This window comes from Aplidium turbinatum, chromosome 5 (genome assembly GCF_918807975.1).
Source record: "Aplidium turbinatum chromosome 5, kaAplTurb1.1, whole genome shotgun sequence".
Taxonomy (NCBI): domain Eukaryota; kingdom Metazoa; phylum Chordata; class Ascidiacea; order Aplousobranchia; family Polyclinidae; genus Aplidium; species Aplidium turbinatum.
Window position 1 is genome coordinate 32,640,804 of NC_137476.1, and position 26,034 is coordinate 32,666,837.

The window sequence follows — 26,034 nt, forward strand, 5'->3', positions numbered from 1 at the left end:
CATGATTTCCTTCCATCTGCTCAGCTTGAAGAACGCTACCAGAACATTCTTCAAGTTGTAGAAAATACAAGGAAGTCATTGCATGTTGGATTGTTGGTTGGCATGGATGTGTTGTGACCAATCAATTTTGAGTTAACAATTATCCAAAAATACACTTAATTATAGAAGATGAGTGTTCAAAGATATCTATAATTTATTTGCAAAAAAATTCAAAACCAGTGACATAGGCAGTAATTTTATCAAAATTTTTAAAGTATGGATATGATACAACCAAATACAAGTGTCAATTAATAAACATTTTCACCATTGAGAAACAACCATATAAAAATAACACCATTTTTTTTCATTTACAGGCGGTGAGTTGACATTTTTTCTTGAAAATAGTGAAATTAAGCATTGAAAAAATCAAATTAAATCTGCTAGTTCAATTTTCAACCAATCTTGTTGAAATTGCACACAATGTGTTTTTTTACCAAAAGGCACATATAAAAAAAAGTAGAAGTGAGTTTGATGAAGTTTAGTTTTTTGAGGGGCGCCTGCAACACCCTAGTGATCACGCAGGGCGTGAACTGGAAGACGATCGATTTGCCATTGAAATGCATTGGGCAAAAGCTTCGTTGGAGGGCTGTCTTCGAACAACGATTGCTCATGTATTAAATAAGATATAAAAATGAAAGTTAGCACTTCAATAAACAGTCACATGTTCTTTTAATTGGTTGTCGTTTAATGTGTTTATCATTGCAAATAAACTTTTGATAATGGTTTGAATTTGGTCAAGTTTAAGTGGCCACCAGATAAAGCTAGTAATATTTTAGGACTTGGTATTAACTTAGTTAGTTAGATCTATGCTTGTGCTTTTCAACGATTGCAAATTTCTTTAAATTGAACAACAAATCAATAAATGGGAGACAATTTCCTTCTGGTGTGTTTCATTGCATTTCCACCCCGCACTTCCTTCTTCATAATAGTCCATTCCAATGTGTGTTACGTCATCATTTTGTCTGGTTGACCAACAAGGCGTCTTGTGGAAGAGCACCAATATTTCTACTGGATCTCCAAAAATGATGAAGATAATAAAAGTGTTCTTGGTCGTGGTTGTTTTGGTTATTTGTTGGCAAGTTGTCGAGGCCACGCCTGAAGTTACTTGTTCCTGTGGAGTTAGACCAGATGATAGCTCCAATGCGGAAAGAGGATTACCCGGACCCCCAGGCAAGAAGGATCTAATGGGTTTGAAAGGTATGCTTCATGTTATTTCTTTCGTTTATGCCAGCAGTGTCAAACCTTTTTGGCCAAAGAGCCAGATGCGGTTAACGAATGGTTGCGCGGGCCACTTGAGTGTTTACTAGGGGAGACCGGGGTATTACGAACCACGGGGTATTATGAACCAGGCCATTTTCTGGAAAACTATCGGAAATCCTAAGATCTCATTTGCATATTTTAGTCACAAGATCACCATGCTTTTTTTGGTACCATCACTTTTGGTCAGTACTTCTTTGTTCTCAGTAGAACTGGAAAAATGTAGTTTTAGAGGTCAAAAGTAAATTCAGTTTTCCATTTTGGTACGCCTGGCATGCTTAGTACAGGGACTCTAGAAATCTAGATTTTTATTCAGGGATAGGTTATATGTATAAAATACTGAGGCAAACTGATTTTAAGCTTTATGTTGATTTCGTTTTGTAAGGCAATAGCTTGAATAAGAACACTCTAGCCGGAGTATTATGAACCAGATGGTTTCTACCGCAAAAGTGAAAATTCACTTTCAAAAAGCCCCCATCTGGTGATGTGAAATATGTAGAAACTAGCCAAATCAAGCAGGTTCTCCCTTATCCCACTTACACAGAGCAGACAACCAGAACATTTGGCTCAATCCGATTTGAATGCCACATCAACACTGAACATGAAGTTAACTGATTAAGTAAACCGAACATTAACCTATGTGACTAAGTGAACTGTTGTGATTTCATAATCTGCATGTCTTTGAAAAATGTAAAAATAAATTTTGTGTGCTAGCTTTCTTTACCAGTGGTTGGTCATGAGTTTTTTGTCTGAATTCATTGCTAAGTTTTTGCATGCAAACCACACAACCATTGCTGTTAGGAGACCAGTTGTGTAGATTACTATGCAAGTGAAGACTTGCTGACTGCATTGGAACCTCAACTTCAGCTTTTCCTATTCAAATAATGCAAATAGTCAGACCTGAAAGGCAAAAAGTTCCTAAAAATCTTCTTAACCCCACTCTACTAATTTCCGGGTTGATAATCACTGCTTTGAAGCATTTTATGGAAAGTTGTTTATATTGGTGCATAATGCCCCGGCAAGGTTCGTAATACCCCAGGCCATTTTTTCATGAAAAACTGTAATAATTCAAATTTTGGAGAAGTTAGTGAATTGTGCTTGTGATATGTTATAGATAATGTTAAAGACTATGCAACCTGAAAATTTCATAACTCTACATCAATTAGGGTGCAAATGAGAGCATCCCAAATATTTGTGGTTCATATTGCCCCGGTCTCCCATACTAATTTGGAATCTTAGAAACGGCTGTCTTATAGTTTCTAATTAAAGCCCTCACATCAAAATGCTAATTTTAAAAATGTGCATTATCGTTTTTACAATTATAAGAACAATTGACATAGGTTATCAAGATATAGTAAAATCAACAAATTTTTTACTACACGTCAACATTTCAATATGAAGTTTGGCACTGTTTTTCTCTAACAAGTTTGGCAATATTAGGTGAGATGCACGATGTAGTAATGCGAAGCGATTTTTCCATATGGCTGTCAAAAATTAGTGATCTCACAGTGGATTTGACATGGTTCATCTGCGAAAAAACTTCCTCGTATAAGCAGTGCTGTGTTAAACCCTTTGTGGGCCCTGGGCCAGAATAATTTTGGGCCCCCATCGTCAAGCAGACCTATAGTATTGTGTATATTTTTACTGCACCGATATGGAAATGTGGTTCACTTCAATAAAATTTCTCACCAGTTTAGAAAACAACACAAATGTAAGTAAACACAAACACAGGTCTACCATTTCTTAGCTACATCTTTGCTCGGAATGAAAGCCAAAAGTGTTAAAAATTTCTAATAAAAAAAATACTGGAAATATAGTATGGTCACGGCGCGTAAATACCACTGTACCGAGCGGAATTTTAACTGTTTGAACTTGTTTGAATGTTTGTTTGAATCTAGGTAACATTATGATACTGTTTGAATCTGGTAACATTATTGTTTTTCACCATTTTTATGGCTTATTTGGCAACACTACTTGTTCTGTCAACCAAGGTAAACACTAAAAACATTGTGATTGTAATGTGTAAACACAAACACATTGAAGTGTTTTGAGGATCAATTATTTTTATTCAACATTATTTCATTCCAAGGCAAAGCTTTCATTCTTTTATGCAGGCATTCAAGTTAATTAAAGTTTTTAGGGTATGGTAGCTTTGGTTAGTAGCAAGAATACACAAGTCACTTGTGATAAGAATGATATTTGTTTTGGATCAAAGCAATTTCAGTAGGCCACCGTACAACATGTGATATGCCAGGTTTATAAGGTATTTGAGATAAGAGCAATTTCATGTGCATATGTTTGAAAAAAAGTAAATATAGAAGAAGGTTTCTGCTAAAAGTACCCACAGCATTCAATAAAAGGCAACTGAGATGAGCTATCAAAGGTAGATAATAAGTGCTGCAAGTTACTCAATCTCCTAAATAGGCCTTAAATTTTTTCCAAAATTTGCTTTCATTTAATAAATTCCCTTGCATTTGCTCTGCACTTGTGCAAGTGCACTCTTATTTTTTGTGGTGCAGGAGCAGTGTACGGGGAGACATGTGCAGTGCGGCAGCGGACAGGTTTTCCTGCTCGCGACATCACTCGTCAAAGATATTTAAAATTACAGTATTGTAAACGTTAAAAATGAAATGATAATTAAACTATCAGAAATGTTATTTTGCCTACACCTCACAATTTTTAAAAACAAAACACTTTTATTGATGACAATAAATTGAATATATATAGACTATATGTGAATTCACAAAGGGCCCAACTCCACTTTTTTCATTTCACTTTTTGTGCTTTCCGATTTCTTTCGATGAAAACAAATTGAACATGCGAATTCACAAAGGGGCCTCCAGTTTTTTTTCATTTCACTATTTGTGCTTTACAATTTCTTCTAAATGATACTTTAAAAAAATGGCCAAATTTTTCAAACATATCAGTAAACACATAAAAAATACCCTATCAATATTTCTATTGATTTTGAAATGGGCCCAACTACAGCAATTACACTTCAATTTCTCCATTGTTTCTGCACAGAATCTTCACCAAGTGAACTTTTTACGTATGATGCTTCTTATCAGTATGCTTAAGCATGTAATCATAATCGAAGTTTCACCACAAAAGTAAATAACCAAAATAATTAAAATGGGTGTGCAAAAACACTTTGTGGCAATTGGGCCCTTCTTGGATTCGCATATTCAATTGCATCCCACCTGTTATATGTTAGGCTAAATACACTTCTGCAGATCATGATACTAACTTTATCGCATTTTAACTTTTTTTTAAGATAGTAATGGTGTTTTTAGAGATGTTTCAGTGTAGTAAGGGCTCAAATTTGAGATGCTTTAGTTTAAGTAGACCTAAATCATCCTAATTGACAAGTAGCCTACATGCAGTAAACTTTAGCAACTCAAAAAAACTTTACTGAAGCGCGAAAGTCTATTATTTGTGGGCCCCTTGAGATGGTGGGCCCGGGGGCCGGGGCCTCCTTGGGCCCCCCCCTTAACACAGCACTGCGTATAAGTAAGTGCTGCCGAATAATGAGGTCACGAAAACTTCCAATCTGTAAATCCTCTGATATTTTTCTTCAGAAACATATTTTTTATATCACTGCAGAGTGTAGGATATTTCACTGCTACATGCGTTTTGCGTGAGTCTAATACCACATGTACCTCAATGAAGCAAAAAATATTAGTGACTGAATGATTCTTGAATCATGAGTACGATTATGCGGAAAGGATGTGGACGTAACAATGTGCATTGTGATGCAATAAAATTAACTTGAACCGTTGTGCATCCCTGCACAAGAGACTATTATAGAGTAATAGACAAAGAAAGCAAACAATAAATGCCAATTTCTCGGAATGTAAGTTCGCCATAAACTACGTAGGCGATTAACTTGATAAATTTCGAAAAATACAGCGGGCCACTCAAAACCTTCCCGCGGGCCACAGGTTGGACACATCTGGTTTAGGCAAAACAAGTCGTTTTATGATTTTATAACGATTAAGAATTGAGACCTGTAACAAGTTTTTTGCTTTTTAATTCCAATGAGCGTCACAAGCAAACTACAAACATGACACCAAAAGCACTGTTTACCTAAAATGGTTTGAAGTCGAAGATCAATGTACTTTGACGCAACTGATGCTATAAAGTTCTAGATAGCTTGGTATCAATGTTTTTCTATTTGAAACAAAATCTAGCTACTTGATGGAATAGGGCACATATACATAAGTATTGGCTTGCTTTTGTTATTAATGTTAAAAATTTGGTATTTGATTGAACTAGTTTGATTTATCTCACTTCAACAGCTTTGTTTGAAAGGACAGTGATCTCGTTTTGGTGCTGTCATGTTTTCTGTAGTTATATTCAAGCAGCTCGATTGGATACGATCAATAAATCACAAACGTTTACAAATTCAACGTTGTTTTATGGTAAATATATAATACTGTAATTTTAAGGATGTGTTGTTGAAGAGACAATGAAACGATTGCTTTGACATAGGTGATCAAGGTATGAAAGGTGAAAAGGGACAAGCTGAAGAAACCAGTGCTGAAGTAGAGAGGCTGCGGAACAAATTTCTCGAACTGGAAAACAGAATGACAATTTTTGAAAGTTTGAATGAATAGTTATAATAAATTTTGCATTAACACTTTCTAAGCGAATTCTGCGGTCATAAATTTATACTAACTAAGCGACTTCAGTTTGAAAAATACACAAACTAAACAGTATAGTATACATTCCATTTAAACAATCATTCATGAACAATGAAGTGGTGCTTGTATTTGAGCTAGCTGTTTCAAACTATTTTCAAACGCTTGAAACGTTTTTGTTCTGGTCATATACTGAAAGAATAACTAACAAAGACTCACTAGCTTTTTCCGATTTGAATATTTTTAATTGTTTATTTTATTTATCTTACTTTAGAAAAGAATCCACTTCAGCAAAATGACTGCAATGATGTTGCAAAGCAAGGACATGTTAAAAATGGGATCTACACCATCTTCGTCAAGACACAATTCATCGAAGTGTACTGTGATTTTGAGTCGGATGAAAAAAACTGGTTGGTAAGTTTATTCCTGAAAAGAGTTGCTTGAGCACGGCACTTTTAGTTTAATGTGGGTAGATTGCTGGTATTGCTATAGCAGCGCTTTTCAACTGGGAGTACTGGCACCTCTACGGGTGCTGGAATCGACTGGGAAGGTGCTGAGAAGTGACAAAACCGTGGCAGCATAGCCACATTTCCACCATAAATCAGCTTCATAAAAGCAACAAATGGCTTATTGTGGTAGTTGCATATCAACTAGAATAATTATTAACATCACAAAGGTTGGGTGTCACACTGTCCAGATCTGTTAATAGAGGTGCTACAGTCAGAAAACGTTACGAAACGCTGATGTATAGTACAAGGTTAGTGGGCTTGCTGAGTGATGTGTATGAAAATAAACAAATTTTTCGTATGAGTTAGTGATAACAAGTGGAGAAAAGCAAGTGATTCAGAATGCATCTGGGTTCTTTATCTAGTTTTAACAAGACGCCCAATGCGTCAAATGAGACAAAATATTTAGCGACAAACTCTATAGATATTCCACAACCCAGCTCAGCGTAGGCCTATATATATAACAATATCAGTGTATTGCTTGAATAAAACATCTCATCTTGATTTGCAAATTTTCGATATCCACAATACTCTATTGTTCACATAATCTTTCAATCCCACAATTTCCATATTCTCTCTGATGCGCATAGTCTCTTCATCTTTTGCAAGTTTTCTTTTTTTTCATCTTCAGTATCAAATAAAGATATCTAATATTTTGAATTGATTGCTTAGTAGCTACACAATATTGCATGGTCGAAGTTTTAAAACTGAAGTAGTCTACTTTCAAATTCTCATTCACTTTTCACGGCCGAATAAACGTCATTATATTTAGTTTTGTTCGTTACGGCTTATGGTGGTGGCAATATTTACATTGTCTGTTCATTAACACAGAATGTTTTTACATATAATTGATATAAATTATCTTACAGTTATACGCAAGAAAGCAGAAAGAAAAAGTTCTGTACACAAAACATAATTGGTATCCGTTTTAATTCTTGAATATAAAACTCAACTATTCCAAACGTTCTTCTCAAGTCGGAGACTAAATGTATTTGTATCTATTAGCAACCGCAAAACAATTTTATTTCTAAACTGAGAGAGAGAGAGTGAGAGATTTTTATTTATTTGCCTTTCCAATACGAGTCGAGAAAAATGAACACAATTACATACAAATTAAAATATACCAATAGAAAGGTATGGCAACACCGAACAACCTTGCGGTTAACTACTGAACTACTGTATTAACTGAAGTGCTGTAAATTTTGTTATGCTGATTGTAGAGTTGCACTGAAGATAGTTCAGTACCCGAAATCGCGATTTGTAACATGACAATTTGGACTTTGTCTTATATTTACTTTAGAATTTCCAGGCCTTGCATTTTTTGGATCTGTAATTGGGTTGCTCTCTAGCACCGGCCTGACTGGGCGTGCAGTTGTTCTCTAATACGTTAAATTGCCTACCCCATTTTTTGTTTTTTAAAAGCTCTGGTGAAAATGCTAATCAAAGCACTAATGGCTAAGGAATGAATCGTAAAAACAAACCTTAATCTATTTGCTCTGCTGGACTTGGTAAAATAAAAGTATTTTTGAGCCTGCGCAGTGGCCAGCTATCCTCAGAAACGCTAAATTGCAACAAAGCACAAGGGCGTTGATAGAAACCACAGAGGGCTATCTGCTCAGTAAGCTATAGCATAGATTAAATAAATTTCAAAGTCACTACAATACAATACATCAAAAGCACATGTAGCCTATAAGTGAAACCTCAGTGCCATGCGGAGGGTGTAGTGAGCAACAATGTTAATAACAAATGTAATTATCTTGACCTTGACCAGTATTACTGCAATGTTAACTAGGTTATCAGGTGGTCATTTCTTGATAAGCACATGCAGTTGTGTAATTTGATAAAGACAAATGAAGCGCTTGCTTTAGCTTCCAATTAAAAGGTTTATCTGCGGTTTTAATTTTATATTTATTTCCAACATCTGCAAAGGTTCAATGGACTGAATTCTTGGCTGGATTGACATTTCTTTCCTAAAGACAAACTTACATGCCTGCCGTACTTGAACAACTACAACACACGTTACATACAGCAAAAATAAAACACATAAAATCATATAAAGCTTGTATGTGTGTTCACGTTCTTGGTGATTAGCAAACACGTTTTGCTGATATACACAAAGGCATCAAAGATGGCTCAAATATATGAATAAGACTGAGCCTAAACCCTTTTAAACACTTTGGTGCTTTACCAATCACTCTTACCAATGAAAGTTGCAAATTCTTATGCAGATTTTTGCGATCAAACCTTATTATAATCGATCACGTGAACAGCGAATGGGAGGTTGTAGTATGTAACTTTTGGGAAACAAACTATCTAACAAAACTAAAAATACTGACAATAGGGGCGTGAGACCAGAGGGGGGGGTACCCAAAAAATAGTATATCCAATTTTATTTTGATAGATATACTAAATCTAGGCTGTATACCAAATTTTAGGTCAAAATATTGAAAAACCATTCATTAGGGGCAAAAAATGTGATTTTTGACCCCAGCGAGGGAATTTTTTTCATAAAAATTAATTTTGGATATAAAATCTGACACAGTTGAGGGAATCAGTTGATTTAAAAGTGTATTCCTACTCATTTTTCAGCAATGAATCCATTTTTGGTGGTTAAAATCATCTATCTCATGTAGAAAATGGCCAAAACTTGAATTTTCTTCCAAAAATACTGAAAAAATACCCCTCGAAAAAAAAATTATTGTAAAAAATTTTCTTGCTGTGCCCCCCACATCCCAATTCCAGTATTTTAAGCCCTCGTGTGGGATGGTCAGAATAAATGCAAACATTTTGGTGCAAGAAAAAGTGAAAAAGCTCTTGAAATGGCCAAATGGTGCCATTTATGGTATTATATACATGCGAGAATTTGAAAATTTGCTTCATTACATAGTACATAATTAACTCACATAATATATATGTACACAGTATATTGAGCACAAGGATAGACTATAGTCAGTGTTGTGTCCCAGGGGTGAATGTTCTTCCCCAATGCATGTGGAAATTCAAAGGTTTGTATTTGACTCTTTCTTTGTTTGTTTATTATATTGGTGGGGGGAGATTGAGAGATTAGCAGGGGATTATATCAGGTGTTTTGAGAAGAATATTCACCTCTAATGTGTCCCAATATTTCTATGTTGCCATAATGATTGTTTATGCATATCAGAATTATGTTCATATTTACTGATATTTAGATCAGCAATTGTGCATGATATTGATACACTTAGAAGGTAGGTTTTGCTTTGTTGAATAGAGCTTCGATTTCTTTGGTATTTTTCAAACATAATTTGTTTGTTCTACCAAAGTCCCACTTTCCTGTAATAATAAGCCTTTTTCCATTTTCATTTGTAAGGATCTGTTCTACATCAACTTTGTCATCAACTGGTTTTTCTGCATGTACCCAGTAAACATTCTTTTCAGAGTCCTTTCTTACAAGATGTTCAATACTATAATCTTTGGCTGAAAGCATCTCCTTGAAGTATCCAATATACCAAACTACAGTATCTCGTTCCACCATAATGTAGCGCAAAGTTCATTGGCCTCAAAAAGAGAAATAGGAGCAGGTTGGTTCGAGATTATTGCCAATGCGTCTTCATTGGTAGGCAATGCTACATGAGCAGATATTATTGCTGTGCCATAGGAACCGCCTAACAGTATGCATAAATTTTCCACCTTTTCTTCAATTGAGATTCTACTTTGGCGGTATAATTCTGGATTAGATGTGCTCGTTCATGAGGATGAGTGTGAATAAAGAATGCTAGTGCAGTGCATACAATTGATTTAGTATTGTCTGGATGTTGTTGGAGCACAGCCAACAACTCATCTTTGGTTGTGCATGGACCATTCCAGCTCTTGCAGGAAGTGAGAAGTTTTGTGATGTGATCAGTGTGCTTTTGTTTTTTCTCACTTCATGCAAGAGCTGGAATGGTCCATGCACAACCAAAGATGAGTTGTTAGCTGTGCTCCAACAACATCCAGACAATACTAAATCAATTGTATGCACTGCACTAGCATTCTTTATTCACACTTATCCTCATGAACGAGCACATCTAATCCAGAATTATACCGCCAAAGTAGAATCTCAATTGAAGAAAAGGTGGAAAATTTATGCATACTGTTAGGCGGTTCCTATGGCACAGCAATATCATCTGCTCATGTAGCATTGCCTACCAATGAAGACGCATTGGCAATAATCTCAAACCAACCTGCTCCTATTTCTCTTTTTGAGGCCAATGAACTTTGCGCTACATTATGGTGGAACGAGATACTGTAGTTTGGTATATTGGATACTTCAAGGAGATGCTTTCAGCCAAAGATTATAGTATTGAACATCTTGTAAGAAAGGACTCTGAAAAGAATGTTTACTGGGTACATGCAGAAAAACCAGTTGATGACAAAGTTGATGTAGAACAGATCCTTACAAATGAAAATGGAAAAAGGCTTATTATTACAGGAAAGTGGGACTTTGGTAGAACAAACAAATTATGTTTGAAAAATACCAAAGAAATCGAAGCTCTATTCAACAAAGCAAAACCTACCTTCTAAGTGTATCAATATCATGCACAATTGCTGATCTAAATATCAGTAAATATGAACATAATTCTGATATGCATAAACAATCATTATGGCAACATAGAAATATTGGGACACATTAGAGGTGAATATTCTTCTCAAAACACCTGATATAATCCCCTGCTAATCTCTCAATCTCCCCCCACCAATATAATAAACAAACAAAGAAAGAGTCAAATACAAACCTTTGAATTTCCACATGCATTGGGGAAGAACATTCACCCCTGGGACACAACACTGACTATAGTCTATCCTTGTGCTCAATATACTGTGTACATATATATTATGTGAGTTAATTATGTACTATGTAATGAAGCAAATTTTCAAATTCTCGCATGTATATAATACCATAAATGGCACCATTTGGCCATTTCAAGAGCTTTTTCACTTTTGCTTGCACCAAAATGTTTGCATTTATTCTGACCATCCCACACGAGGGCTTAAAATACTGGAATTGGGATGTGGGGGGCACAGCAAGAAAATTTTTTACAATAATTTTTTTTTCGAGGGGTATTTTTTCAGTATTTTTGGAAGAAAATTCAAGTTTTGGCCACTTTCTACATGAGATAGATGATTTTAACCACCAAAAATGGATTCATTGCTGAAAAATGAGTAGGAATACACTTTTAAATCAACTGATTCCCTCAACTGTGTCAGATTTTATATCCAAAATTAATTTTTATGAAAAAAATTCCCTCGCTGGGGTCAAAAATCACATTTTTTGCCCCTAATGAATGGTTTTTCAATATTTTGACCTAAAATTTGGTATACAGCCTAGATTTAGTATATCTATCAAAATAAAATTGGATATACTATTTTTTGGGTACCCCCCCCCTCTGGTCTCATGCCCCTACTGACAACAGATAACTTACAACAGGCACAAGATAAAGTTTAGTAACAATTCATTTCATATTTGTGCATTTATTTAACCCTTAGGTGGCTGGGCTCCTGGAGTCTTGCTCAGTTTGGGGGGGGGGGGGGCTGTCGATTATTCTTTTGCTTTAGGAGTGATATCTCTGTTATTTTTTAAGGCACGGTTTCAAAATTTGGGATTCACTTTGTAAAACTATTCACGCAGAGCATATCCGAAAATTAAAACTGTGTAAATTTTAGAACTGCTTATATACGTTGAAATGTTGATGTGGCTTATGACGTTTGAATTATTTGGTATTTTTTGATAGAGTAATGAAAAACATGCATTGCAATGTTGTGATTAAATTTTTTTTACATAATCTCAATTTAAATCATTTGATTAATGAGACATGGGCCAAATTAATTGCTTTTATCCAGCTGGTGGGAAAATTTTGAACCATAGAATATGAAATATTTTAGAAGATGTGCTGAGAAATGCCTTATATCTCTCAATTTATAACCTTTATTCGCTCAAAATTTCAGCTCAATAGAGGTGAGTAAAAGTTAGGAAAGGTCAAGAAATCTCGTAGTCGCAGCCTCAGTGGTTTTAGAGATACAACTGTTGATACAAAAAAGTTGAATTGACAGCCCCCCCCCCCAACCTTCAAAGGGTTAAAGGTATATGGAGAAAAGCTAAAGCAAAACGTAACAAGAATCTAGCTGTTCACGAATGGTCACATAAGCACTCACAGTATAATGCTCCTCACAGTTTTCAATAAATCTGTTTTAAAGTACCTAAACAGAGCAAACTTCTGCTTTTCTTTCAAATATCATGAAAAACAAAGCAAAATTAAATACTTTAAAACTGGTACGTTTAAACACAACTAGAAATAATATTTTAGCCAAGGAACCAGGCGAAAGGTGCGTGCTTGCGATTTTTTATTCAGGACTTTATAGACTCACGTAGGTCTTTAAGGTTAAAAAATAGCAAACCGGGTTGCTAACATTTTTGCAAAGTTTATTCGCTTTCGTTTCCTTTGAACTTCTGCGGCGAAAATCTGCTTTTTCACCATTTCATGTTGACAATATTTTTCGCACTATACTGAAACGCTACTAGAAAAGGACAAAACTATGCTAGTTTCATCATTATCGAAGACCCTCAGACTTTTTGCTCTGTTTAATAAATTGAAAATGATATAGTCGTTAACGAGATGGACTGTGGTAGCATATGTTTCAGTACCACATTTGAAAAGAAAAATTCCAATCTTTATTAGTGCCTGGTTGAAAGCAAAAACTCGAATAAAAAAGTAAGAAAGGCAGTTGAGAGTATAATTTGGGCCGCGTACCAATGAGATCCTTAAACCTTAATTGAAGACACTTCTAAAAAAATACACTATACCTAAAAATACGTCTTGTCTTCTTTAAGTTCTCGGAACCCTGGAACGTTTATCGGCACCAAAATTATCCCGGTGTCGAATCCAAAGCTACCCTCCAGGACCACTCTCTCTGTTAACGATACTTCCCGCAACAAAATGGTTAATGCGCATCAAACTCGTCTAGATAAGAAACGGCCAATTGGAACGGGCGTTGGCTTTGCGGATAAAATTACGAATCGGTTGGTATTTGACTAATTTAATTATCCTCTTGCGATTCTCTCAGTATACCGCAGAAAGGTTTATTTGTCAGCATCGGAACTTGAGCGAGTAGCACGTTCAGTCCACGTTGCTTGTAGTTTGAATGAGCATACAACTTGAGATGAAAGAGATTGTTTGGCTCTAATGATTGTCGACTGCATAAAGGCAGTATGAAATAAGCAATTGCCAAAATGAACATTTCCAGAAAATTTTGCCTCGTTCTTCCCAAACCTAAGTAATGTGATCACCCATCACCATCCATCACCAAAACATGACTTGTTATTGTGAACTGATGATTTTTGTTCTCTCATGAGCCATGAATGGGAAATAGCAAGTAATAGCAAGTTAAATCTTTCCGCTTCATTTGTTGAAAATTTTTGATCTAGGATTGGTAGACAATAAACCTACAAAGCAGTCCTCCTAACTACCTGATGATGGCAAAACACAGTGCTGTTATTTTTAATTGGTGCCTATTCTTTTTTAAATTTGACTAATTTGTAAACTTATTCAAATTCTTAGTTAAACATCGAAACTTCGTTTGTTCTAAGATCATGTATGCTATTCCACTTTAATTGGAGAAGAGTAGACAAAGCTGTCACATGCTGAGGTTTTGTGGCCAAGAGTCATAATATTTGTGTCGTTATTTGTTGTTTAAATCTGATATCATTTTCATTATGTCACTGTGTTAGGTGACCAAGGTATGAAAGGTGAAAAAGGACAAACTGATAAAGAACAAGCTGATAAAACCAGTGCTAGGCTAAAGCGACTACAAAACAAATTGTCTGCCCTGGAGCAGAAGTTGGAAAGTTACGCAGGTTTGCTAAAAATATCATGTTTATATCGTGTTATGTTGTTTTTTTTTTGCGTTCCGTATTCATAGTGACGTGGTTAATCAACAAAACATTTAGAAAAAGATTTTCTGTACAATTGACTTTCACCTTTGGGGTATAAAGCAAAATACGATATCAATTCATCTTTAAATTACAACATTGGTTTCAAGATCTGTCATGGTATTTGATTAATCACAAATCGCACTTATTGATGCAAATTGAACAATAAAACGCTTTAAAAACTGATGCTTGGTGAATATTTTAGTTTTACTAAATGTACTGTAGAAGTTTAAAAAGCTTATCACTTTTACTAGAAATGGAAAAATACTTGAAAAAGCTTCTTGACTACAATTTTAATGTTAATATGTTGATATTACAAAATACTAACGATGAAGGGGTGGAGTGATTTTTTAATTTACGAGACAAAATATTAAATCACTTCCAACCGATACACATTACACACTTAGTGATGCATGGGTCAAAAAAGCATCATTAACTGTCTTTTAAGACAAATAATAACATTATGTGCATGATTTTATCAATTTTTTTGGCTGTGAAAGAAATTCACGAGAAGATTATGATTAACCTATCTGTAGCGACACGGGTTTGTATGAGGACGCCCCACCCTAGTAGTGAAATATTTCACAGAAGGAAATGTTCTAGAATAATATGCTACAACAGCTCGTACAAAGATAGGGTTAAGTGTAACAAACTTACCCTAAGTGAATTCTCATAACCCATTCTGTAATATAAATAGTTTTGTTTCTTGTTGAGTGTGGTATGTTTCACAGAAATCAATTTGCTGCATAGAAGTAACTGCGATGATGTTGCCAAAAAAGGACACACAACCGACGGAATTTATCCAATTATAGTAAAAGAAAAAAAAATTGTGGATGTATATTGCAATTTAGAATCTAATGATGGTAATTGGTTGGTAAGTTGAACTTTGACTTGTTTGCTTTACTTTTTCAACTTTATTACATGATCAGTAGCTTTTGCATATTTTTGAACCATAGACAAGTAAAACAAAGCAACCTTTGCGGGTTTAACATAATGTATTACATACAAAACAAAATATAAAACATTATATATTTTGTTTTGTATGTAATACATTATGTTAAACCCGCAAAGGTTACTTTGTTTTGCTTGTCTATGGTTCAAAAATGCAAACTCTTTACCAAAGCTTTTGCATATTTATATATTAAAATATTAGAAGGGTATGGAGATAACGTTATATTTAGGATCGCATGAGAGGTTAAATGTTATTAATAAACCAAACCGCAAAAGGTTGTTTTTTTACATGGGATATTTGATAAATAATTTTTAAATGAGTTCATCATAGAAGTTTTTTTAATAAGTCATTAATACAGTATGATAATCCAATAATTATGTCAAACATAATGCGGTAGGTAAGGTTTTATGTCTTTGTTGAAACGTGTATGTACACTATGAATGTATTGAAATGCGTTAGGTTTGGGTATTATTTTAAATTGATCCAAAGTGCCACAATATTGTTTCAATGGCTCAATCATATTTTTAGAAGCAGGTTTGACTTTCAAATGATAATGTTTAACCCTTAGAAGGTTGGGCTCCTGGAGTATTGCTCAGTTGGGGGGGGGGGCTGTCGATTCTTCTTATGCTTTAGGAGTGATATCTCTGTTATGTTTTAAGGCACGGTTTCAAAATTTGGGATTCACTTTGTAAAATTATTCACGCTGAGCATATCCGAAAATTAGAACTATGTAAATTTTAGAATTGCTCATATACGTTGAAATGTTGAGGTGACTTATGATTGTAATTGTAGGGTGAGTTTACACATTATTTTTTGGTAGAGTAATGTAGAACATGCATTGCAATGTTGTGATTAATTTTTTTTACATAATTTTACATACAGCCAATTCCCTTCACACTGTGAAACAGTTAGGAGAGCCAAATTAATTACTTTCATCCAGCTGGTGGGAAAATTTTAAACAATAGAATATGAAATATTTCAGAGGATGTACTGAGAAATGCCTTATATCTCTCAATTTATAACCTTTATTCGCTCAAAATTTCAGCTCAATAGAGGTGAATAAAAGTTAGGAAAAGTCAAGAAATCTCGTAGTCGCAGCCTCAGTTGTTTTAGAGATACAACTGTTGATACAAAAAGTTGAATTGACAGCCCCCCCCCCCAACTTTCAAAGGGTTAAATCTCGTTTTCCCACCCAAGCGTAATAAACCTTCGCTTAACAAGGAATGATTTATTTACACTCTGTCTTTTTTGCCATCATTGTCCTAAATAAACTCTGCCATTTTTTTGCTTGTCCTTCAAACCTCATTTGTATTCTTTTCCTTGAGGAATTGTGTAACTTCTACTTGCTAACCTTGTGTCTAAGTTTGAGGTATGCTATTTTAATTCAGAAATGTTATCGATTGCATCAAAATAAAATCTAATTTCTCATTGTTTTTTCTTCATGTGTATACTGGGTGTGAAGACGATTGCGGCACTTGGAGGTGAATCCGGCCACCCTCGGTAACGGGGACATCACCGGATTAAAACTGGACTACTACACTACTACTACTGTATACTAGTCATTTTTTTCTGACAAAAGCACAGAGTTTTGACAAAAACGTTTACTTTATGTTTTTATTTCTTTGTATGCTTTAATAATTTAATGTTTTATTTAGTTTGCAAGCGTTTATATTTCCACTATTCCAGGTGTTTCAAAGAAGGAACTCAGGAGAAGTTGATTTTTATTTGAGTTGGTCTGAATATCAAGCTGGGTTTGGAAACAAAAGTGGTGAATTCTGGTTGGGTATGTCACAAATATATGACACAGCTATACGTTAGTTTCAAGTTGTGATTTACCAACTTACGTGATAGGCCCAGCTTGCATTGTAAGAAAACTATATGGTAGCATTACGCAGCAATCATTTGATAAGAAAAAATGTGTTTACATTTCATGAAACATAAAGCAAGCTTTGATAAGCATATTCGTCAAACACCAATACTCTTGCTATACATTGCAGCATTTGTATATTCTGGTCAATTAAACTATACATTTTCTGGTCAATTAAACTTTCAACTTTGATCAAGGATTACTGTACTGTATAAATGAAAAATCAGTAGGGCATAACCATTTAGAAATTTCTTCAACGGCATTTTTATTACACAACGCGTACTCATTTCAGGTTGCCGCTAACCAATTAAAACCAATGTAATCTTTATAAAAAAAAGCCTTTTTATACTTTGAAAAGTATATTACAAAAACAATTGATGAATAATTATGAATTAGTTTTAAATAATGTTGATTAAAGGTTTTTCAATTTAAAAAAAAAACTTTGGACAAACTTAGTTGCAAGAAGCACACTAACAAGGTGCCCGATTTCTTGTTATGTTTGCTGTGAACCAGCCTTATCACGGATGGCAATGACAATGGTCATCTTTTGTCTGAAATTGATGATGTTCTTTATGTACGCTATGTTCCATGCATGGCATCCTTTACATAACCGAAAAAAAGAAACTGATGTGATTAATGGTACATTATTATGTTGAATAGCCTAATGATAGTTAGTTGAACTTTAAACATTTTGTGACGCATAGGCCTACTCGGTTTACAAATTGAAAAAATAACTGTTTTTTTAGAAGAAATGTCAATTACAGTAATTCTTCAATTTTCTCTCATTCCCCATAACTCGAAAATTTTATAAAGTTCTGTAGTCACATGAGGGTCTTCTGACCAGAGCTGGATCGATTGTAATCAATTACTCATTTTCACGCAGCTGTAATTATAAATGTAGTTGAAACTTTTGTTTTTGTGTAATTGTAATTTAAAACAAATATTTGTCCAAATCACAAGTACTTCGGTAAATTGAACCATGATATCAGTACTTTGGTTGAGCTGCCAGTTGGGGTCCAAAAGGAACATCTACATTGCAAACTATTCTTTATCAAATGCAATTCTATTAGTCTTTCATAAAATTAAACTGTATAAAATTATGGATGAATATAAATATTGAAACATTTAGTTTTTGCAATTAAAATGTGTAATTTATTACATTAGGAAGTAATTGTAATTTGAAAATTTCAGATCAATGTAATTGTAATGTAATTGAACTAAAACTGTGTAATGGATCCAACTCTGGCCCTCAGGTTTTCTCACTGTGCCTGTTTTATTTCATTGAAAAATGAAAAGTATTCTCATCGCTAAAAAAAATTTGCTCGAGAAATGTTTCATGCTACAAAACTTTTACTTCAAACAAAAGTTCTTTCTTGACTTTGTGAAGTTTTTTTTTTTATAAATTGCAAAATCATCTTTTTTGGTTTTGCCTCCCATATGTTGTCATGTTTTTCTAGGACAGGCGTTTTTTATGCGCTTATCTTTCCTAAACTTTAGATTTCCATCAATTAAAGTGCAATTTCCCTGTCAGCCTCAACACCGTTTAAGTCTTTTTCGAAATGAAAACAGAAAACTCTATTTGGCAACACTGCATAGATGAGGCTTGCATTTTTTTATATTTTTGTTGAATTTTACGTTTTTCAGGCTTAGACAATCTTCATGGCATTACCAGTTCTGGTTCATACAAACTTCGCATTGATCTTGAAGACTGGGAAGGCAATACTGCTTATGCTGAGTACAGGCGAGCATTTTTTACATAACTTATATAACAACGTGTAGTTTTGTTTCAAAACTAGCAACGCACGCAGTTGATTTTTTAAATGTTGCAGTCAGTAGCGGATCCAGAAAAGTAATTTGTTTCAGGTTGTGCTTGCTTACTTTGCTCGTTCAACGATAATGCAATGTGATCATTAAGCAGCATATAAGACACACCGCAGGCGTGTTTCAAATTAACAGCACTTGAGGTAGCTATAATGTGCTTATCAAAACGGACAAACTGCAGAAGACCTATTTTTTATTTCGAATTTAATAATTAAATTTACCTGGTTGTCAGAAATGAAAACAAACTGAACTGAACCTACTGCGGTGGTAATAGAGATATGAAGTAGATAGTGGCTTGAATATTATGAAAGTGGTTTTTAAATCATGGGAACGAAGATTTTGATTACAAGATAATTATAAAATTAAAAGCAAGGCTAGATTACTGGTGGGCCGCAAACGTCATTTAAAAATACTAATCAAGTAAATTTTGGGCCACGACAAAAATGTTTTGAAGAATTTTGTCATACTGAAAAGTGCGAGTTACCTTTAACAGAACTTCAAAACTTTTTCTGCTACATGAAAATGAACAAGACACAATGAAAAATTTGCATTCACTGTGTTGCAAAGTCATTGTGAAAAATAATAAGCAGAATAATTGCAATGTTTGCTCAAAAATCCATTATATTATGGTAATGATGTTTCACTCTGTTTAACCCTATTCGGACTGACGGTTGGACAGGTTCCGTCCATTCATAAAACTTTCATCGATGACATAAAAGCTACTGGCTCAAATTAGCTGAAGTTTTATGACTTTTCATAAAAATTATTCATCTTTGGTTTAGTAGTAAAATGAAATTTTTGTGTAGTATATTTTTTTAGTTATCAGCAGTTTTTGACACCCTACTCCCAAAATTGTCTGCAAAACTAGTAAAACATTAATCAACGTGAAATTGAAGAGGGATTAAGATGGATTAACTCCACCGCTGGATTTTGCGTCAGCAGTTGTCGGAAGAAAGTATGTCATGTCAAGAAAGTATGACTGGACTGTGCGTACCTTTAACGAAGAGATTGGCGATTTCAAGAAGATTATGGCGGAGACATCTGACAAATTTTTAAAAAATTGACTACTTTTAGCAAAAAAGCAATATCAAAAAAACTGGTAGAGTATGTGTGTCTACTTAAAATTTTAACCAGTTTGTCAATAATTTTGCTCTAACTTTGCGAAAAAAGCAACCTCGTAACATTTTTATGTCAAAAGTTGTTAGAAAATGAAAGTGTGTCTGGAATAAGTCCACACGTCAGGCCATTAGCTGCCAAAAATAGCTTGGTCCGAATACGGTTAAACTGTGTATGTGTATATGGTACCCGGTCAATTGGTCGACAGACATTTGGTCGACAGGAAATTTGGTCGACAGGACATTTGGTCGACAAGACATTTGGTCGACAGACATTTGGTCGACAGGACGTTTGGTCGACAGACATTTGGTCGACAGGACATTTGGTCGACAAGACATTTGGTCGACAGGACATTTGGTCGATAGAACAATTCATTTTAGGGTTAGGGTTAACTAACCCTAACCTTAACCCCAACCCTAACCCTAACCTAAACAAATGTTCTGTCGACCAAATGTCTTGTCGACCGAATGTCTGTCGACCAAATGTCTTGTCGACCAAATGTCTTGTCGACCAAATGTCTTGTCGACCAAATGTCCTGTCGACCAAATGTCCTGTCGACCAAATGTCTGTCGACCAAATGTTTGTCGACCAAACGTCCTGTCGACCAAATGTCTGTCGACCAATCGACCGGCCACCGTGTATATACCTTCCCTTCACAACTTCTTCAACCATAAATTATTGCATTAATACTCTTACCGTACGCCATTGTCAAAAATTGGATTTAAAGGCCTACTAAATGAAAATTTCAAACGGGAATTAAGCATTAAAATGAGTAAACTGAACATTCAAGAATACATTTCAAAAATAATTTGTTTTCAATGGCGCTGGCAAGGCTCAAAGTCCAATGTTTCATTTATTTTCATTTTTTTTCAAAATGACCAATAAGTGCAAACACAGCTCGAGAATACGTCACAAAAGACAGCAATAACAAAAGCCACGTTACAACATCTGATGTTTTAACATCAGATCTGAGGTTTTGAGCAAACTGTCTGATGTTTTGACATTGAAATCTGATGTTTTGATGTACATGCACACATAGCCTACAGTTAAATCGCCGGCAGTAACAACTGTTGCGTGATCAGCTGATTGCTCGTCTTTCATTACGTAGACTGTACAGTCGTACGCTTCGCTGCTCAGGCCCATTCTGGTTTTGAAAGTTCTGACAAAAGTACGCGTGGAATGCTGATCAGACCGCAATGGGGCAAAATTTTATTGAAAATCTTTTTATGGTAGCATGTTAAACACAAAGAACGTGGAAAATCGCCAAGTCAGGTTTTTCCTTTAGTATCCCTTTAAAATCAACTTCAATGTTGAATCAAAACTTTTAACTTCAATTGCTATACAAATTTTGATTTGATGGTTGCAATCAAATATAACGTATGCACAAAGTGGCCAAAATAAGATTAAAATTGTATGAAATGTTTGGATTATATGATATGAATTTTTTGTTTTGTTGGAAAGCATTGTCCTCGCCAAAAATTGTCTATCTGGATTCGTTTTGGATTGCATTGCAGTGGCTTATTGTTTGCAAAGATGTTGGCACGTTTTGTAAAATAGTATCATCCATGGCCACCTGGATATGCGGCCTGATTTGTCACATTTTTCAGATTTTGATTACAGCTACTGCTAGTGCTTGACTGATATTTTTTGAGATGTTTTTACTTTTTGCGGTTTCCTAATGACATAAAACTTTTTTGTTGCCTTGGTAAAGCAGTAGCAAATGAGAAACAGTAAGTTGAAAGTAAGTTGAAAGTAAGTTGAAATAAGTTGAAAGTAAGTTGAAGTAAGCTAAATCAGACTGTTATTGAAAATTAACAGTCTGACTAAAATCTTCGAAATCAAATTTTCTTTGTTTTTTAACATGTGAGGATGTTAAAACCTATTGTGTCATCTGGGGAAAAGAATAAAGAAAGCGTAAAAATCTAATTTTTAGAAAAATTTATTTAAACATTCGCCCAAAATTAGAAAAACCTGGAAATTTCTGCAAAATGTGACAAATCAGGCCGTATCTTTAGGTGGCCATGTATCATCACATAGGCTTTGTTCCATTCATATCTTTAAAAGAGTTCATCGATTTAAAGTTTTCAATCAGTTAGGTAACTTCACATTATTTCAAAGCTGTTGAATCTTACAATTCTCAAACCAAACAACTTCTGTTATCGCATAAATTTTCTGGTATCCTTTTTCTGATTTAATTCTTTAAACATTTCTTAGCACTATAAACGTTGGAGACGCCAGCACAAACTATCAGTTGAACATCGGAAATTATACTGGAACAGCGGGTATGATTATTATAAATTGTTTTTTGAATTATTATTGTTGTTATTATCATTATTGTTTTTGTTGTTACTGACCAGTAATTATCATTATTGTTATGATTATTATTCCTATTATTTTTAAGGTAGTTAAAAAGCTTTCACTTTTTTCTGTTTGATCACTCTCATTATACAAGCAAATGATTTAATAATTAAAAAATCTAGAATGTTGGGTTCAATATAGTCAATTGGTAAACAGAGGATGTCCCAAATTAGTATTGTCAGTAGTGTTGACAGGAGGGTCAAGGGAATACTTTCGCATTAGCAATTAAGTTGTACCCACTCATGGCTCAAGAAAACCTCATTGTGGACCATCGCCAGCCCAAGCAAATGATTCACAATTATGTATTAACATCGTAGATAAACCATTACCGTTGAAAAAAGAACAAAAAATTAATAATTAATGTTGCAAAAAGTTTGTTCTTGAATTGCGCCAATTTAAATTTAGAAAACCGCATTGGCAAATAACAAACTTCTTTAATCTTATAAAACCAATAGCAATTTCCATAATTCCACAATCTCATAGAACAACACGGCTTTCTACTTGTCTTTCATACTTTTCTTAACAGTTTTTTATATGTAATCATGATGTAATGCAAATCAGAAAAGTCAATAGGACATTTATATTACGTTATTTTAAACATTCTCAGGCCTAGCTGTATTTTTTTAGCCTGCTTTTAAACCCAAAAACTAGTAGCTATTCTAGCAATTGATCACTTTGTGTATTCTTGTTGGATTCCTTTTGATTTCAAACTATTTTTATTCTTATCGTTGAAGGTGATTCGTTAACGTACCATAATAATCGGCCATTCACCACAAAAGACAACGATAATGACCGCAATGGAGGGAATTGTGCCGTGAATCGTAGTGGGGCGTGGTGGTTTAGGTCTTGTTCTCATTCGAATTTAAATGGACCACATGTCGATGGAGGGAGTAAAAGCTCTGTGAAAAATATCCATTGGAAGACTTGGAAAGGCTTTAACTATTCGATGAAAATGACCAAAATGAAAATCCAACAAATCTGATGTTTTGTAATAAGAATACAATATTAAGAAAAATCTTACAACTTTTGACACGATTGCAAAAGCCAAAGACAATACGAATTAAAATTTGCTCTAAGCGTTTGCTAAGTTAGAAATATAACAACCATGTATTGTATATGTAGCCCATATTTTGTCTCTATAGATCAAGGAAGTGTCCATATTATTACGTAGCTTCACAATTTTGTTCACCTTTGCTTTTCTTCAACGAGTAGATGTAGTGATGTGGAAACTGGTGTGAGCGTTGACCCATGTCCTCAACCTTAAAATTCGTTTCTTTTTTATTCAATTGTTCCACTCCAAAATTTCTTTATTTGAATAACATTTAACAGCACGATTGACTGCATTCTGTAGTCATCGCATCTTTGCAATCTTAGTAACTGAACACCAGCAGTAGCTATCCTAGAGTAACTGTACTGGTGTTCTCCAACATTAAAAAAAGTATTAATACAAGATAAGAACAATTATGTTGTCAAAGTCGGATGTATCGATCTAACTTTATAACCCTTGTGCATTTGTGACCCTTACGCCGATGAATAAAACCGATTGAAGCATAATCATCAAGTATACTACTAACAGCTCTAGTTAGAACAAGACATTAATGCAAATTACTGGAATGTCTGTATGTTTTAAACATTTTTTCTGAGAGAATGTCAGAGAATTTATTCTTTGCTGATGATGGAAAGAGATGTTAGAAATGTTTATTTACATTTTAAGAGTTTATAGTGTCAACGCATTTCCTTCAAGGGTCACTTTTGGACCATCCATGTTTTAAGAAATACTAATAAAACATTCAAATCATTGTTGTTGGACTATAAGACTCCGGTAGTGATTTTGGTGGGAAAGAAATTGGTTACACGAAACAGCTTGTAATCGTTTTGCTCATTTTAAACAAGAAAGGCGCACTTTGTTTCACAAGGATTACATCGTAAATGTAATTCCACGAATCGGCCTAGAGCATTTTTTTAATTTGTGTTTGGAAGTTTAGAATTTCAAAACTTATGCTTTATAACTACTAGCCTACTTATTATAAATTACATACAAATAAAATGAATACATTCCGATGACAGCTGGATTTGTTTCTCAATATTTGGGTAGTTAATTTCTCTTTCGGTATACGTTTGGTTGGTTTGGTTTTGAATCTTTATCTTCGGACTGACGAAGTCTTGATAGGTTATTCCTGGTAGTTTCGCATATTTGTAGAGGCTTTTGACGCAGGGCCGGTTACCGAGATTGACAGAGTGAAATTATTTTATTATTCTATCCATTAGGTGCCGCTGAATGGAGAGCAGTCCTTAACATGCGTTGCTCAAGCGCATACCCCGAGGCTGCGTTTCTAAGCTTCCATCCATTTCATGATAAAAATTCTTTGACCCAAGTGATTGTAATCTTTTCTTCTTTTTTTTCAATTTCAAAACCATAGCAAATAAAATTCCACTTTCTAAAATTATTTTTGCTTTAGTCTTTTTGTGCCATGTTCTAGCCTTTAGCCAGTACACAAAAGAAAAACTACACTGCTCAGTCAAACCACATCATCTCCAGATGCAGTGAACAAAAGCTGCATTAGTCAAAACATGTTTTATGTATATCTTGTCTGCAACCACATCTACACTTTGCAACGAAAATCATTACAATTGCCAATTTTTCACCAGGAAGATGATTGTATTGTCATACAGAAGGCGTGTCTTACATGAAACCAATCTCTGAATGGAATAAAGAAGATAGAAAATCATAAAATCAAGACTAACTTTTTTCAAACAATTAGTTTTTGATAATAATTTACTTTGATAATAACTTACTGTATCAATCATAGACTAAGAATTCTAGATTGTTATATCACAAAAACATTAGCTATTCATAACAGTGAAGGGATTTCTAAGTTCATTGTACTATAAGGTGTCGATGCCATCCGTCGTTTGCAGGAAACAATACAACAACTGCACTTTTTGCACACCAAACAAGCCATACTGCAATCGGTTTTCAATGAATTCGAATTTAATTGTCAAAGAGAAGGGTGTCAAACTGACACTCTACGTTGTACTAGTGTTAAAAAAAAAAACTATGCCTGCAAGCTGAAACTACGCCTCCGATAAAAGGTTTAATATTAACTATAACGAAAGATTTGCCAAGGTAACAGCTTGATCATAAAAAGTTTTGTTCTTAACGCAAAACAATTTTGTGATAAGTTGAGACGCGTTCCTCATCTCCGAAGTTTTGCAATTCATTTGTTGGAAGGTTTGTTCTATCACGTTTTCATGGTTGAGTGGTGGACTTTTCAAAGTGATTCTCTGCTTTTCTTTTCATTTTTTTGTTTAATCCAAACTCAGAATAAGCTAGTGCTTTTGTGTTTGGAAGTGATATTATTTATTACAAACAAAAGCTTCTGATTGTCTTTTGATTTCGTAAAAGAACCACAATGATATCTCATGAAATACTTTACGCGTGGGAGGCTTTCCTGTTCCATGCAAAGTCACATCTTTGTGTCTTCATTTGGAAGTGATGTAACTGAACAAAACAGATCAAAGTTTGAATCGTTTCC

At 34.5% G+C, this 26,034-nt stretch overlaps 2 protein-coding genes across 2 annotated transcripts; both read left to right on the forward strand.

Annotated features, from left to right (window-relative positions):
- Positions 1 to 816: 816 nt before the first annotated feature.
- LOC145770618 (uncharacterized) lies at positions 817 to 5,912 on the forward strand. The gene is made up of 2 exons (XM_082582309.1): positions 817 to 1,236; positions 5,788 to 5,912. The coding sequence occupies exons 1-2, from the start codon at positions 978 to 980 to the stop codon at positions 5,910 to 5,912; spliced, it is 384 nt and encodes a 127-aa protein (XP_082438435.1). The 5' UTR covers positions 817 to 977.
- A 298-nt stretch (positions 5,913 to 6,210) lies between these two features.
- Positions 6,211 to 24,534, forward strand: LOC145770617 (ficolin-2-like). Its single transcript, XM_082582308.1, has 7 exons — positions 6,211 to 6,350; positions 14,184 to 14,309; positions 15,116 to 15,258; positions 17,023 to 17,119; positions 18,848 to 18,944; positions 22,355 to 22,422; positions 23,233 to 24,534. The coding sequence occupies exons 2-7, from the start codon at positions 14,195 to 14,197 to the stop codon at positions 23,478 to 23,480; spliced, it is 768 nt and encodes a 255-aa protein (XP_082438434.1). The 5' UTR covers positions 6,211 to 6,350; positions 14,184 to 14,194; the 3' UTR covers positions 23,481 to 24,534.
- Positions 24,535 to 26,034: the final 1,500 nt, after the last annotated feature.